We start from the raw sequence: 14,847 nt of genomic DNA on the forward strand, positions 1-14,847 counted from the left end.
TTCCTGTGTATGGGTCACATGTTCCTGTTTCTTTGCCTCTCATTAACTGAACAGTTCAGATAATATATTGTAGCAGCTCTGAATACTGATTGTCCCTACTCTGGGGTTTATTGCTGTTGTTTAGTAACTTGGCTACACTAAGTCTGTGAAGTCTGTTCCTCCACAGTATGCAGCCTTTACTTTTCCTGTTTGGATTTTTTCTTGCTTTTATCTTTAAACCTGGCATCCTAAGGGTCCTTCCTGGGTCGTTACAGTTTAGCAGTCAGTCACTGATTGATCCGAGTTGTACTGAAGCCCCTGAGCCACTAAGGTTTTCATTTTTTGCTGTGTGATCTGCATGGTTTGGAGACTGCTTTCACATTACAGGGAGTTTACAAGTTTGTTCCACATTTAGCCAAGGACTAATAGCAAAGCAGTTTCCTCTCCAGTTGCTCCTAAAAGTGCGGCCTTAGGTAAGAGCACATTATTCTACATCATCAGGCCTCCTTTGCTGTCTCTTTCTGATCTCCCTGTTAAATTTCTGATCTGCCTCCATTGGTATCATGCTATGCTTTTGGCCCCCAGTAACTGTTAGCTGATTTTTATTTTGAACAGTTCCTTGGAGGCATAAATTGCTCCACTATCTAAAAAAAGTCAGGCCCCTCAGGCCAGGGCCAGCATGTTGCCAGTCGTTGAGGTTTTCTCTGACCTCTCCCTCACAGAACCTCTGTATTATAGAACAGTATCTGGGAGGAGATGCCACTTGGTTTCCAAGCCTCCTAGAATACCTCTCCTGAAACAGAGTTGGGTGAATGGGTGTAGACTCTACTTCAGATGTTACAGCCTACTACTACTATTACTGAATTCTGTAGAGTTTGAATAAATGGTTCTCAATTTGTTGTAAATCCTTTTATTATTCTCCAGAGACTGAATGATTAGGTTTAATTTTGACCAATTAGATAATTCTCTGGGGAGTTCCAATGAACTCTTTACATTGCCATCCAGAAAACCTCCCCATTTTAATTTTCAACTGACTGCGGAAACTGGTGATCATGTTTGCAAATTTAACCTAGCTACAAAGCTGATTGTAAATAGAAAAATGATTTCTAATTTTTTAAAGCTAAAAGTACTAATTTTAAAAATTATATACTATCTTCTCTCTCATTGCCTCGGGTAACAGAATTGTCTACAAATAGATACAAGGGGAGAGTAAAGAGTATCAAAATTGCAGTCTTGTTCAATTTCATGTGATATTAACTGTGTTATTGTATCCAGGGCTGGAATACCCATAAATGATCAGGATGTCAAATTTTTGAATAAATGCTTATTCATACATTCAGCACTTTTTCCAGAAAGGCTCACGCAACTCTGTTCAATCAGAAGGTAAAGTATAGAAAAATGCATACTACTTCAGTAAGCTACTACCTTCTGGGACAGTCTTCAATTACATTCTATTGTTATACTTTGAATTGATATACTTCAAAGGTAGAAAAAACTTTTATATCTTTTTTTCCCCTTTATGGCTTTTCAATGAAATTTCACAGATTTTCTATCATTTTATATACCAAACCTTTGAAAGATAGACATTAGAATCTAAATTTTACCAAAGAGGGAATCAAGAGGCAAAGTACTTAAGTGTCTTCCAAGGTCACACAATTCTTTAATGATAAACCTAGAACTAGAAGCAATGAAAGGACTCCTTAACATTAAGCCTTCAGCTCTGTGCAGCAAATCTAGTTAGATAAGCTAATATTCTTCCTTGAAAGCTGAAAAAATTTGCTTTCCTGTTACATACTTAAAAGTGGACTTTAATTCACAGGTACTTATTATGCTCCTTGGGAAGACATCCTTTTCTGAGTTATTATAAAAATAAAGCATTGATGATTCAGGTCAACAATATATTCTGTTTAACATTGTTGGTCATTGTCTTAGATCAGGCAGCTATAACAAAATACCATAGACCGAGTGGCTTAAAAAACAAATTTATTTCTCACAATTCTAGAGGCTGGAAGTCTAAAGATCAGGGTGCCAACATGGACAGGTTCTGGTGAGAGCCCTCTTTCTAGCTTGTACATGGCTACCTTCTTGCTGTATTCTCACATGGTGGAGAGAAAGATCAGTACCTCTCTTGTCTCTTCCTATAAAGGTACTAATCCCATTGATGAAGGCTCCACCCTCATGACCTAATTACCTCCCAAAGGCCCCACCTCCAAATACAATTATGGGTCAATACTTTAGGGGTCAGGGCTTAAATGTCTCAATTTGGGAGAAATAAACATTCAGTCCATAGCATCCATCTTTATAAAAAATAGAATGTTTTTATATGACATAAATAGTCTTTCTATATTAAAAAAATTAAGTACAAAGTTATATCAATTGAAAAGAGATTTTAAAAATACCAATTTTATTTCATTTTTTAAAGATATATTTATGTGAGAGAGAGAGTACAATTGGGGGGGAGGGGCGGGGGGAGAGGGAGGAACAGAAGGAGAGGGAGAAGGAGAAAAGCAGACTCCCAGCTAAGTGGGGAGCCTGAGGCAGGGCTCAGTCTCACAACCCTGAGATCACGACCTGAGCCAAAATCAAGAGTCCGATGCTCAACCGACTGAGCCACCCAGGTGCCCCAATGTAATACCAATTTTAGAGAATAATTTTTCTTATTTCTAGTAAACCATTGAGTGATATAATATGTATCTGATATAGAGACTGTCTGCAAACAACAGAAATTTTATGTGAGACACCACAGACTTGATTTATCTACTTTTCTTTCCAGATCATCCTCAAGACCAAGAGGAAGAAGTTATGATAAAAAAAGAAAAATAAGGCCCGGCTCTAGGTGGTGCGGGCGCAGGAGGGAGCAGCGGCCGCTCTGGTCGGCGGACATGCTGCCGAGCAGTCCCGGAAGCGAAGCCGCGATGGCGGAGAGTCCAACCGAGGAGGCGGCGACGGCGACGGCGGGCGGGCGCCGGGGCGGCGGGCCCCGGGACGAGCGGTGTCGCCGGTGTTGCTGGCGTTAGCGGCAGCGGGTTCGGGCCGCCTTTCCCGCCGGATGTGTAGGCGGCGGCGGCGGCGGCGGCGGCGGGCGGGGCCGGGGGCCGGGGAGCGGCCTGGCTCCGCTGCCCGGGCTCCCGCCCTCGGCCGCTGCCCACCGGGCCGCGCTGCTTAGCCACTGGGACCCCACACTCAGCTCCGACTGGGACGGCGAACGAACCGCGCCGCAGTGACTACTTCGGATCAAGCGGGATATCATGTCCATTTATAAGGAGCCTCCTCCAGGAATGTTCGTTGTACCTGATACTGTTGACATGACTAAGATTCATGCATTGATCACAGGCCCATTTGACCCTCCTTATGAAGGGGGTTTCTTCCTGTTCGTGTTTCGGTGTCCGCCCGACTATCCCATCCACCCACCTCGGGTCAAACTGATGACAACGGGCAATAACACAGTGAGGTTTAACCCCAACTTCTACCGCAATGGGAAAGTCTGCTTGAGTATTCTAGGTACGTGGACTGGCCCCGCCTGGAGCCCAGCCCAGAGCATCTCTTCCGTGCTCATCTCCATCCAGTCCCTAATGACTGAGAACCCCTATCGCAATGAGCCTGGCTTTGAGCAGGAGAGACATCCAGGAGACAGCAAAAATTACAATGAATGTATCCGGCATGAGACCATCAGAGTGGTGGTCTGTGACATGATGGAAGGAAAGTGTCCCTGCCCTGAGCCCTTACGAGGGGTGATGGAGAACTCCTTCCTGGAGTATTACTTCAATGAGATGACTTGCAAAGACTGCCTGCACCTTCAAGGCCAGACTATGCAGGACCCTTTTGGAGAGAAGCGTGGACACTTTGACTACCAGTCCCTCTTGATGCGCCTGGGACTGATTCGTCAGAAAGTGCTGGAGAGGCTCCATAATAAGAACGCCGAAATGGACTCTGATAGCAGTTCGTCTGGGACAGAGACAAACCTGCACGGGAGCCTGAGGGTTTAGACCCTGCTCCCTTCTCCCCTCCCCCCACTCGAGTCCCAGCAAAGTCCCTTCCCCCCCACCCCAGGGACGGAGAGGCACTGTGTATCTCCCTCCAAATGTGACAACATCCTGCAAGATGGCAAGAACCAAGCAAGCTCGGATCCCAGGGTGTGGGCGTGGGGAGGCTGTTCCTGATCCGACCTCCCTGGCTCTGGAGCATCTGGGGCCGTGTTCATCCCATAGCAGGGGCCAAGGTACCTATGCAGGAGCACCTAGGGCAAGGGCCTCTGGCAAGAACCAACCAAACGACACACCTCTCCACAGGGTCAGCTCCTTAGGGGTAGGTGGGAGACAAACTGTAATTCCAAGAGGGAGTGTGCCCAAATGATTGATGGGGATATCTGGAAGGGAGCTTTGGGTGGGGGGCTGTCTGTGACACTTAAGCAGTCTGGGTGGTTGTCTGTCTTCAGTCTTGAAGCAGGGCTTCCCAATGCCCTTTTCCTCCCTGCCTCTTCTCCCATTACTTCCCATGGGCCAGCATAATTTTGTTTTTCCTAATTTATAGTCACTGTTCTAGACAGACCAAAGAGAAGGAACAGTGGTGGAGTCTAGGCTGCTGATCAGTAAGCTTTACCTAGCACCTGAGCACCTTTCTCCTCTGCGCCCCCATTCCCTCGCCCATTTCTAGATTTAAGACAGAAGGTAAATGTGACTGGGACTGAACCAAGGTCCTGGTAAAGCCTGCACAGGCACCATGAGAAGCTGATTTTGTTCCCGCAATCACTGATTTGAAAAGTTCCCAACGCAGCCAGCTGCTGTGTGTGGGGGATAAGAGCCACTACGTAGAATAGTCTCTTACAGATGTTCCTGAATGCTAGCCACGATGAGGGTATTTCTCCTGGCGGTGGGGTGCAGTGGGGAGACTGATGCTAGTCCTGTTGTGTTTTGTTTGGCTGTCCTAGTGTATTTTCACCCCAGCCTCTAGTCACTCCCACCCCTCCCCCTCACTTCAATGCCCAGGAACTTGTGGGGAGCAAGGGTTGGCCAATGGCAGAGGGGCTGGGGCTGGGACTCTGGGCTTCTCCGCTTCTCTTGCCTCCCCCCCTCCCCGCCCTCCCAGCTGCTCTGTCACCAGCTCAGATGGGCATTTGTCTGGCTGTGTTGCTTCTCTGTATCTAGCTGCAGTGATCCTTTAGCTGGTTGGCTCAGAAAAAATGTGCTTTAGGCGCCCTGTGGTCCTGGGCACTGAGGGAATCCAGCCTTCCCCTTTTTGGTGTGTTCTTCTCATACTTTCCAGATTCTTATTGTTATGGCTCCCAGTGGGGTGTTGGCGATCCATGTGCCACAGGGCCTCAGTCAGTATCGGGCCAGTGTTCAGGAGAGGATGACTTGGGCCTGCCCTGTCCGCTGCTATGGAGGCCTCTGCCTGTGGGTTGTGGGACTTCCCAGGGGGAGTTCGGAAGGGGTTGGGCACAAAGGAGAAACAAACTGGACAGGAAGTAGGCTTGGGGAACGGAAGTTTATCTCAGATACCTAAGGCTGGGCCTCCTAACAAGGAGACTCAAAAAGGGACCCTGCTTCCAATTTCCCTCTTCCATTCTGAGAGCAAGCACAGGGCTTAGGAGAATGCCCTTGGTCTGTTGGTTCAGTGGTTGTCTGTCATCCATTTAAGTGTTCCCACTTTCAAGTGACAATCCTCTCCTTGGCCCTGCCATGGGCAGAGCATGTCTGGCATACCTGCCTTTTATGCCCTAATCTTGAGTTGAGGAAATATATGCACAGGAGTCAAAAGAGATGTCTTTATATCTGACTGTACATAAATGAAGTTTTTTTTTTTCTTTTTGGTGCAATAAAGTTTGTTTTGGCAGAAAAAAAAAAGAAAATGTTAGAAATCTTTTTTTTTTTAAGATTTTATTTATTTGAGAGAGGGGAAGAGTACAGAGGGAGAGCGAGAAGCAGACTCCCCGCTGAGCAGAGAGCCCCACTGGGACTCGATCCCAGGACCCTGAGATCACGACCCAAGCCAAAGGCAGCTGCTTAACAGACTGAGCCACCCAGGGACTCCAAAATGTTAGAAATCTAACAGCAACTTAGTATTGAACATTATTAAGTCAATATTTGTAACATCAACAATTTTACATAAATACTAAGTAAAGAAAGTATTCTTTCCACACAGTTGGGATAATAAATCAAATTTTCTATTTTTCTTTCCTAGGCAACGTTTGCTCTACAGCTAAATAGCTATTCTTAAATTTTTTTTTCTTTGCCATGAACATTCTTCAAAAAAGAGTTTTCAAATAACTAGATGTGGCTTATTTGCACATCTAATCTTAAGTGGGTTAAAAAACTGGATCAAGAGAAGAATATGAACAGAAAAGATACCCAGGAAATCACTACTGAACAAAAAGACAAACCTAAGGGAAAAATATTTTTTTCCTGGAACAAAAACTTAGGTTTAGAAATTTCTTCCATGACTGAAAGATTGTTAGGGTTTAAATTTCATGAAAAATAATTAAATCCCTTCTCACAAATGAAAGTTCCACTTGATCTTCACAACCAAGATATCATGTTCTGAATAACAATATGGAAAGTTATTTGGACTGCAAACTTAAAAGAGAACTCTCTAAGTGAGAAAGGTTATCTATTGGGGACACTATCACATTTACTTCAAAGCAGCTAAAACTTTCTTACCCAGGTATATAGGCAACATTCCACACCAATAAATACTCCCTCTCTTGCTCTAACCACTTTTTTCACTCGGCTTCCAGCACAACAACCAGTCTCCTCACTTTTCTTCTAGCCACTGGTGGGTCTTTCTCAGCCTTTTGCTGGTTCCTCCTTTTCTCTTCTACTTCTTAATGTTGGCTTACACCACAGGGCTCAGTCCTTTGCTGTCTTTATCTTCTTTTTTCTAGCTGCACTAAGTGATCCCATACAATGTCATGGCTATTCACTAATGATGCCCAAATTAATTTTGCCAGTCCCAACGTGTACCCTGAACTCGAGACCTGGATATCCACCTGCCTACTCAGCATCTCCAACCTAACATGGCCAAAACAGAACTTCTGAGTCCACATTCCTCCAAATCTGTTCCTCCTCCAGGATGCCTCATCTCTGCATTCCAGAACTCACCCAGTTGCTCAAAAACCTAGGAGTCACCTGTCACTCCTCTTTTTCCCTTTCTTCGTATCCAAGCTAACAGCAGATCCTATCTTCTCTACCTTTAAGGTAGAGCCTAAATCCAATATCTAACCACCTCCCCATCATCTACCACACTAGTCTAAGATTCTTGCCTGGAACTCTAATAACTGGTCTCTCTACTTTAACCCTTAATCTTCTTCAGTCTAACCTTCAAACTACAGCTCCATACAGGTAAATCAAAGTATATCACTCTGCTCTCAATCCTTCTAATGGCTTCCTATTATATATCTATAATACATTATAAGGGCCTTCATGAACTACTCTCTGATTTCTCTCCTATTTCATTTCTTACCACTCTTCTCCTTTAATTACTGTATTGTAACCTTACTGGCCTCTCTGCTATTACTCAAATGTGCCAACTAAGTTAACATTTTTAAGCCTTTCACAACTTGCCTTTACCTCTCCCCAGAATGCTCTTTCCCCAGATATTCACATGGCTCATACACTTATTTCATTAGGGTTTCTGCATAGGTCACCTCCTCAAACAGGCCTTAAAGTAGTAACCCTCTCAATATTCTGCCCCTATTCCTTGCTGCTTCTTTATAGCACCTCATACTATATTTTTGCTTATATATTTATTGTCTGCCTTCTCCAAAGGGATGTAGTAAATTCTACAAAAGCGGTACTTTGTATTGCTCACAGCTATACAGCCAGCACACAAAAGAGTATCTGCCACATGGTAAGCTAGATATGTATTGAATCAAAAAATGAATGGGATTCTAGTCTGAACACTACCTAATAATATAGAGTTTTGTTTTGCTTTAAAGGAAAAAAAACCCCACAAGAATGTGCCTTTAAAAACAAAAGTAAACTTAGCTTAATTTCTCTCAAATGATATGAATTTTATTAAAAGGGGAAAAGTTACTCAGTAGTAGTGAGGCTGAATTTTCAGCAAGATATTCTAGCTATTATAAATTTTTTTAAAAGCTTCAGAATTATCACTGAAAATAAAGTCTGTTTATTTGGGCCTGACCACTTAAAAATGGGACATATATTACACATACACACACAAAGTAGTATAGTTTTGTGAAATCAAACTGGAATAAATAGGAACATTTTAGATTATCCCACAATCCTTTCCACTTCCTTCTCTTATCAAATTGCTACCAGTGAAGGCCCAGGAAGCTACCAACTAGTTAGAGTTAGAAAAAAAAAATGTTATATCCTGTTAACTTGATGCTGACATTGTTGTTCACAATAAGGAAAATGGCAATATTTCCAGAGGTTTCAGAGGCAGGGCATTTTGCAAAAGTATGTCTGTGGCTTAAATGCCACTATATATTACCTGCTCTCTTCCATCAATGCAACTTACAGTCCACAAGAATGTAAAAAATCCTGTCACATAACAGATGTATCTACGTATAATTTGGTGGAAGGCAGAGCCTTATGATGAAGTCATTTTTTACTAGTGGGCTAAAGACTCTAGATCCTGAAAAATAAAGTTAGCCACACTGAGGCTCTCCTGGACCACGCACAGAAGGCCAGTCCAAGTACTCCCTGAGGATGGCAGTCTGTTGATGAAAAGATTAGGAAACTCAAGTTGAACCACTTGGCCTCTCTAGCAACAAGGAAAAGAATTTAGTCCGGTATGGTCAGTTCGTTTCAGTCAAAATTCACTTAATGTTGATGCTGTGGTTTATGCTCTCTGATCAGGGGACAGAAGAATGATGAATACTACTTCTTATGAAAAGTTTCAAGCCTTGTAACCCCTCTGAAAATAAATAGTCCAAATACCAGTTCCATTTCTTTCCCTGCAGGCACAAAAAAAGGGAAAATTACTTATCAAATATTTACTATGCTTATTCTCTACCTCCTCTTCTTTCCCTAGGAAAAGTTCCCAGTGTCCTGAATGCACATACCAAGAGTTAGCTCAGAGGGGCCAAGTTCCTAACTGGAACTCAGGCACTAGAGTAACATCCAAACCAGAAAGTACCCAAAGTTTAAGGGCTAAACATTCCTTTGATTATACTGGCAAAAATTTTAGCTGTTCAACTGAACAAGTACTATGAAATGGAAATGGGTCATCATCCACATGCTCCAGAAATTTAACATCTAAAATGGATAACATGGGAGCAGACATTATTATATTACTGCCTACATTAAATATCTACACAGCAGAGTTTCTATAATAACGAGACAACTATGTTAGGTTTTGTTAAATCAGCCTCATTACAGTCACACTTTGAATACATGCAACTGTACTATAAAATGAGACAATGCACAGATACAAGAGCAAGAGTCAAACTGAATAGTTATATCTTAGAGAAGACTGTAGAGGATATGTGCCAATAAATTCACATAAAAGTCACCAGAAATAACTCAGGAGGCAAATATTTCACTTTGCCTTTGTGAAGGCAGCAGGCTTAAGACTGGGAGAAAAGGAAAAGTATAAATTTTTTGATGAAATGAAGCTATACTAAATCCCTGAACATGATGAAAATAAATTTATTTACCCGAACAGAGCTCATGCTTACTGTCGTTTCTTCTGGACATTCCTTAAAAAACAAAAAAAGTGGGGAGATAGGAGATGAAAATATTTGGTTAGCAAAAATTACCAGAAAATTAGGACGTCTCTTCACTGTCTGATTCATTTGCTACATTTTATTCCTATTACCCTCTTGCATTCCTTTTGAGTAAACACTCACTATAACCTTCCATATTCTCCCTAATTTGGAGTCCTACTCTTCTGAATTACTTTTCTACTCAAGAGCTGCAGATAACTATGTTTTTTCACACAATATCATCTTCTGTGCCAGACTGTTGGCAATGTAACATTTCTTAAAAGAACTAAAAGATACCAGGGTTGGGGTCCCATTTACATAAACCTAACCTACTTTTGGCTCCTGCTTCAAGGAAAGTCCATAACATGTATGGTACACTGTTTTCCTGCCCTCTTTCTCTAAGACATTTCGTTTTTGGGGCTTAAAAGAGTGTTCCAATATTTTCTCCAAGTTTTTTCCCCAACCTGCTGACAACCATCCTGCAAGGTCTGTTTCTGGTAATCTGCCTGGGCACACTCAAAAACAGCAAATGACAACTATATTTTCATTGCTGCCTGGCTGACATCAATTACAAGATGAATCCTGATCTCTGAGAAGTTAAAAAGTAAAAAGAACATGTTTTTACTGATTATATATTCTTATTTATTTCTCTAGTTTCAACTTCTCTCCTGAACTCCAAGCCCAGCTTCAAACTGCCTATATTTACACTTCTTGGATGTCTAACAGGCACCTCAAACTTAAGTAGGTCAAAACAGAACTTGAGTCTCAGCTTGCCCTCCCCCCAAACCAAAATAACCTCTCCTGTTCTTTGACCAGTATTCCTCTTATTAATACATGGAATCACCATCAACCCAGTTGCTCAATTAAAAAAACTCAGTCCTTTTCTTTTTCTCATTCCCACTTTTTTTTTTATTAATTTCAGAGGAAGAATTTAGTGATTCATCAGTTGCATACAACATCCAGTGCTCATTACATCAAGTGCCCTCCTTAATGCCCATCACCCAGTTACCCCATCCCCCCACCCACCTCCCCTCCAGCAACCCTCAGTCTGTTTCTTAGAGTTCAGCATCTCTTATGGTTTGCCTCTCACTTCTAATGAAGCCATTCATCAAGTCCGGTCTGTTCTACCTCTGCAATATATCTCAAATCAGTCCACTTCCATCCATTTCTACTACCACCATATGTATACAAATCTCTACCAGTATCTCTTGTCTAGACTCTATCAAGAGCCTCCTAATTGATACCCCTGCAGCCACTCGGGCCTCTTATAACTCTATGCTCCACAAAAAAAGCCAAAATGATCTCTATTAAACATAAACTTGGACCATACTATTGCTTTAAAAATTTTCAATCATTTCCCACGGCACTCCCAACAGATCTGTAAGAGAGATAGCCCCTGAATCTCTGCCATCTTATTTCACTCCATTCTCACTCTTGTTCCTTAAGCTATAAGCCATACTGGCCTTCCTTGTTTCCTTGAACCCCTTGAGCCACTGTATTCCCACCACCTGGAATGCTCTTATTCCAGCTATTCCTAGGCTGGCTTATTCTCATCTTTTAGAAGAAATCTTAGACCAAATGCCACCTCCTCAAAAAGCCTTTCTTGAACACCCATTCCTGACAACTCCCCAGTCACTCTTTCTCTTACCCCACCCTGTTTATGTCCTTCACAGCATTTCTCAAAATTCAAAATTAACATGTTTACTTATTTCATAACTTATTTACTATTTGTTCTTATTTGAAATATAAACTCCATTTGGGCAGAGATGGTATCTGTCTTCTCAGGTACTATATTCCCAGTGTGAGAAGCATAGTGAACACAAAATAAATATTTGTTGAGTGAATAAAGAAGCAACTATTGATTCAAAGGTAATTATGATAATAAAATCTAGAGCTTCAGAATTCCTGAAATGTAGGCTCTACAAATGTTCAAAATATTTTGACTCATTAACTAAGTGGAGCTCTTTGATACTGAGAATGGATTGGCCAAACTAAATTTACTAAATTATCTCTAAAAAGCTGACTAGTTTGAAATATTTACAATGTTAAAATTCCATAAAATAAAAATGTGAGCATTAAATCATACTGCCATGGTATCAGAGGTAATTTTTACCATCTTGAAGGTAAGATACTTAGTGAGCAGTTAGCTGGTGACAAGGGCTCAAAAGGCACTCTTTTAAAACACAACTTGACATTAAAAACCCAGTATTTTCAGAACCATATAGAAACATCATCAGTTATAAAAATGGCAGTTTTACATTTTGCCAAATGTGCTCTACGCTACTAGAATTTAAACCTTCTAGTCAGAACCAACCTTCCTTAAACATTTTAAAAACTGTTTTCTGATTTAAAAGAATATATCAATCAATTCCTGATCCTCCAAAATGAGCTTGCTTACCTATGTTCAAGTTGATAATATTTACTACTTTAGAGACTGAGTCTTCTAACACACACAGTCTAGAAGAAAAAATTATTTCACTTATGAAAATCAATCCTACCCTATCTATAATTCATTACAAGTTTTACCAAATAAGAACTAGATGCAACCATTTGACAGGGTATGGAGAAACCAACAAACCATTCATTGTTAGCAATAATGTAAATTCATATAACTTCTACTAAAAGCTAAAATCTGTTTTTTTAAAGATTTTTATTTACTTGAGAGAGAGAAGGAGAGCAAGCACGAGCACGGGGAGGGGCGGGGGGGTGGAGAAGCAGACTCCCGCTGAGCAGGGAGTCTGACATGGGGCTTGATCCCAGGACCCCGGGATCATGACCCAAGCCAAAGGCAGACGCTTAACCAACTGAGCCATCCAGGTGCCCCTAAAACCTAAAATTTAATGATACCCAACAAAATAAAAAAAGATATACACTATGAAAACAATTCCATTTAGAGCAATTTTATCCACAGACACACTTATATATGAAATGATGTATACGGTTTATGAATATTCACTAGAGTATAATTTCATAAAAGAACTAGAAACAACTTAAATGTTCAACTTACATGCTTAACTCTAATATGGATTCATATGATGGAATACCATGGAGACATCAAAAAGAATGAGGTGGCCTTTATGTACAAAAATGAAACAAAAGCCTAAATATTAAGTCAAAAATTCAAGAGGCAGAAAAGTAAATATGGTATATAGTGTTGTAAAAGATTATTTACACAGAAATATGCAGTATCTCTCTAGAAGGATATTCAAGAAACTGAATGTGGTTCCTTTATGATAAAAAGTGTCCATATAGAGGTCCACTTCCAGGATGAGATGAGTTCTGTGGACCCACTCCCCAGAAAATGAGAAAATTTGGCAAAGACTATTTTTAAAAACCCAGCATTTAAAGTCTCTGAAGGAAGATCTCAATTCAATAATCTAACCTACTGCCTTAAGAAACTAGAAACAGAAAAGCAAACTAAACCCAAAGTAAGAAGAAAGTACAGGTGACCCCTGAATTACATGCAGTTAGGGGTGCCAACCCTGGTGCAGTCAAAAATCTGTGTATAACTTTGGCTCCCCAAAAACTTAGCTGACAGCCTGTTGACCATAAGCCTGGCCAATAACATAAACAATCGATCGGCACATATTTTATATGCATTATATACTGTATTCTTACAATAGAGTAAGCTAGAGAAAAGAAAATGTTACCAAAATTCAAAATTTAGTTAGAATGGCTAAAATTAACAAGACAGGAAATAACAAATGTTGGTGCAGATGCGGAGAAAGGGGACCCCTCTTACACTGTGGGTGGGAATGCAAGCTGGTACAGCCACTCTGGCAAACAGTATGGAGGCTCCTCAGGAGGTTAAAAATAGAACTACCCTATGACAAAGCAACTGCACTACTGGGTATTTACCCCAAAGATACAGATGTAGTGAAAAGAAGGAGCAAATTATGTGATGAGCACTGGGTGTTATACGTAACTGATGAATTATTGAACATTACATCTGAAACTAATGATGTACTATATGTTGGCTAATTGAATTTAAAGTTATTATAAAAATCATAAGGAAAATACATTTACAGTACTATACTGTATTTATTAAAAAAAATCTGCATGAAGTGGATCCATGCAGTTCAAACCTGTGTTGTACAAGAGTCAATCATAAATAATAATGATTAGAGCAAGAAATAAATGAAATAAAGAATAGAAAAACAGGAACACCTGGGTGGCTCAGTCGGTTAATCATCAGCCTTCAGCTCAGGTCATGATCCCAGGGTCCTGGGATCGAGCCCTGCATCAGGGTCCCTACTCAGCAGGAAGCCTGCTTCTCCTTCTCCCACTCCCCCTGCTTGTGTTCCCTCTCTCGCTGTGTCTGTCTCTGTCAAATAAATAAATAAAATATTAAAAAAAAAACTAAACATAAGACTTAAAAAACTATAAAATCCCTCGAAGAAAACAGGAGAAAAGCTTTATGACTCGGACTGTGCAATGATTTCTTGGATATGACACCAAAAACACAGGAAACAAAAGCAAAAACAGAAAAAAAAAACATAAGACTACCTTAAACTTAAAATCTACACATCAATGGATATAATTAACAGAATGAAAAGGCAATCTATGGAATGGGGAAGAATATTTGTAAATCACTTACCTGATAAGGGGTAATTATCAAGACTTTTTATTTAAAGATTTTATTTATTTATTCATGAGAGACAGAGAGAGAGAGAAAGAGAGAGAGGCAGAAGGAGAAGCAGGCTCCCCGTGGAGCAGGGAGCCTGATGCAGGCAGGACTCGATCCCAGAACCCTGGGATCATGACCTGAGCCGAAGGCAGATGCTTAACCAACTGAGCTACCCAGGCACCCCAAGACTTTTTATATAAACAACTCCTACAACTCAACAACAAAAAAACAACCTGATTTGAAAAAATGGGCGAAGGACTTGAATAGACATTCTCCAAAGATATACACATGACCAATGAGCAAATAAAAAGATGCTCTACATCACTAATCATTAGGGAAATGAGAATCAAAACCATGAGATACACCTCACATCCACAGGATGACTATTAAAAAAAAAAAAATAAGAAGTGCTGGTGAGGACATGGAGAAATTGGAACCCCTTTGCCCTGCTGATATGAATATAAACTCAATATGGGAAAACTTATAGAAAACAGTACAAGTGTTTCTTCAAAAAAGTATAAATAGAATTACCATATGATTCAGCAATTCTACTCCTGGGTATATAACCGAAAGA

The 14,847-nt window shown here is 40.9% G+C and overlaps 1 protein-coding gene and 1 pseudogene across 4 annotated transcripts in view; one reads left to right on the forward strand and one right to left on the reverse strand.

Moving 5' to 3' along the window:
* The first annotated feature begins 2,894 nt into the window (after positions 1 to 2,894).
* On the forward strand, positions 2,895 to 3,976 carry LOC113931113 (annotated as a pseudogene).
* A 1,905-nt stretch (positions 3,977 to 5,881) lies between these two features.
* Positions 5,882 to 14,847, reverse strand: part of CENPI (centromere protein I) — a 64,490-nt gene continuing 55,524 nt past the window's right edge. For all 4 annotated transcript variants that reach the window (XM_027609355.2, XM_027609356.2, XM_027609357.2 and 1 more), the window contains 2 exons: positions 9,599 to 9,640; positions 5,882 to 8,896 (listed from right to left, as the gene is read on the reverse strand). In XM_027609355.2, the coding sequence (XP_027465156.1) occupies positions 8,795 to 8,896; positions 9,599 to 9,640 (144 nt within the window). In that variant the 3' untranslated portion in view covers positions 5,882 to 8,794. The remainder of the gene's footprint in view (positions 8,897 to 9,598; positions 9,641 to 14,847) is intronic.

The sequence above is a fragment of the Zalophus californianus genome, chromosome X (genome assembly GCF_009762305.2).
Source record: "Zalophus californianus isolate mZalCal1 chromosome X, mZalCal1.pri.v2, whole genome shotgun sequence".
Classification (NCBI taxonomy): Eukaryota; Metazoa; Chordata; class Mammalia; order Carnivora; family Otariidae; genus Zalophus; species Zalophus californianus.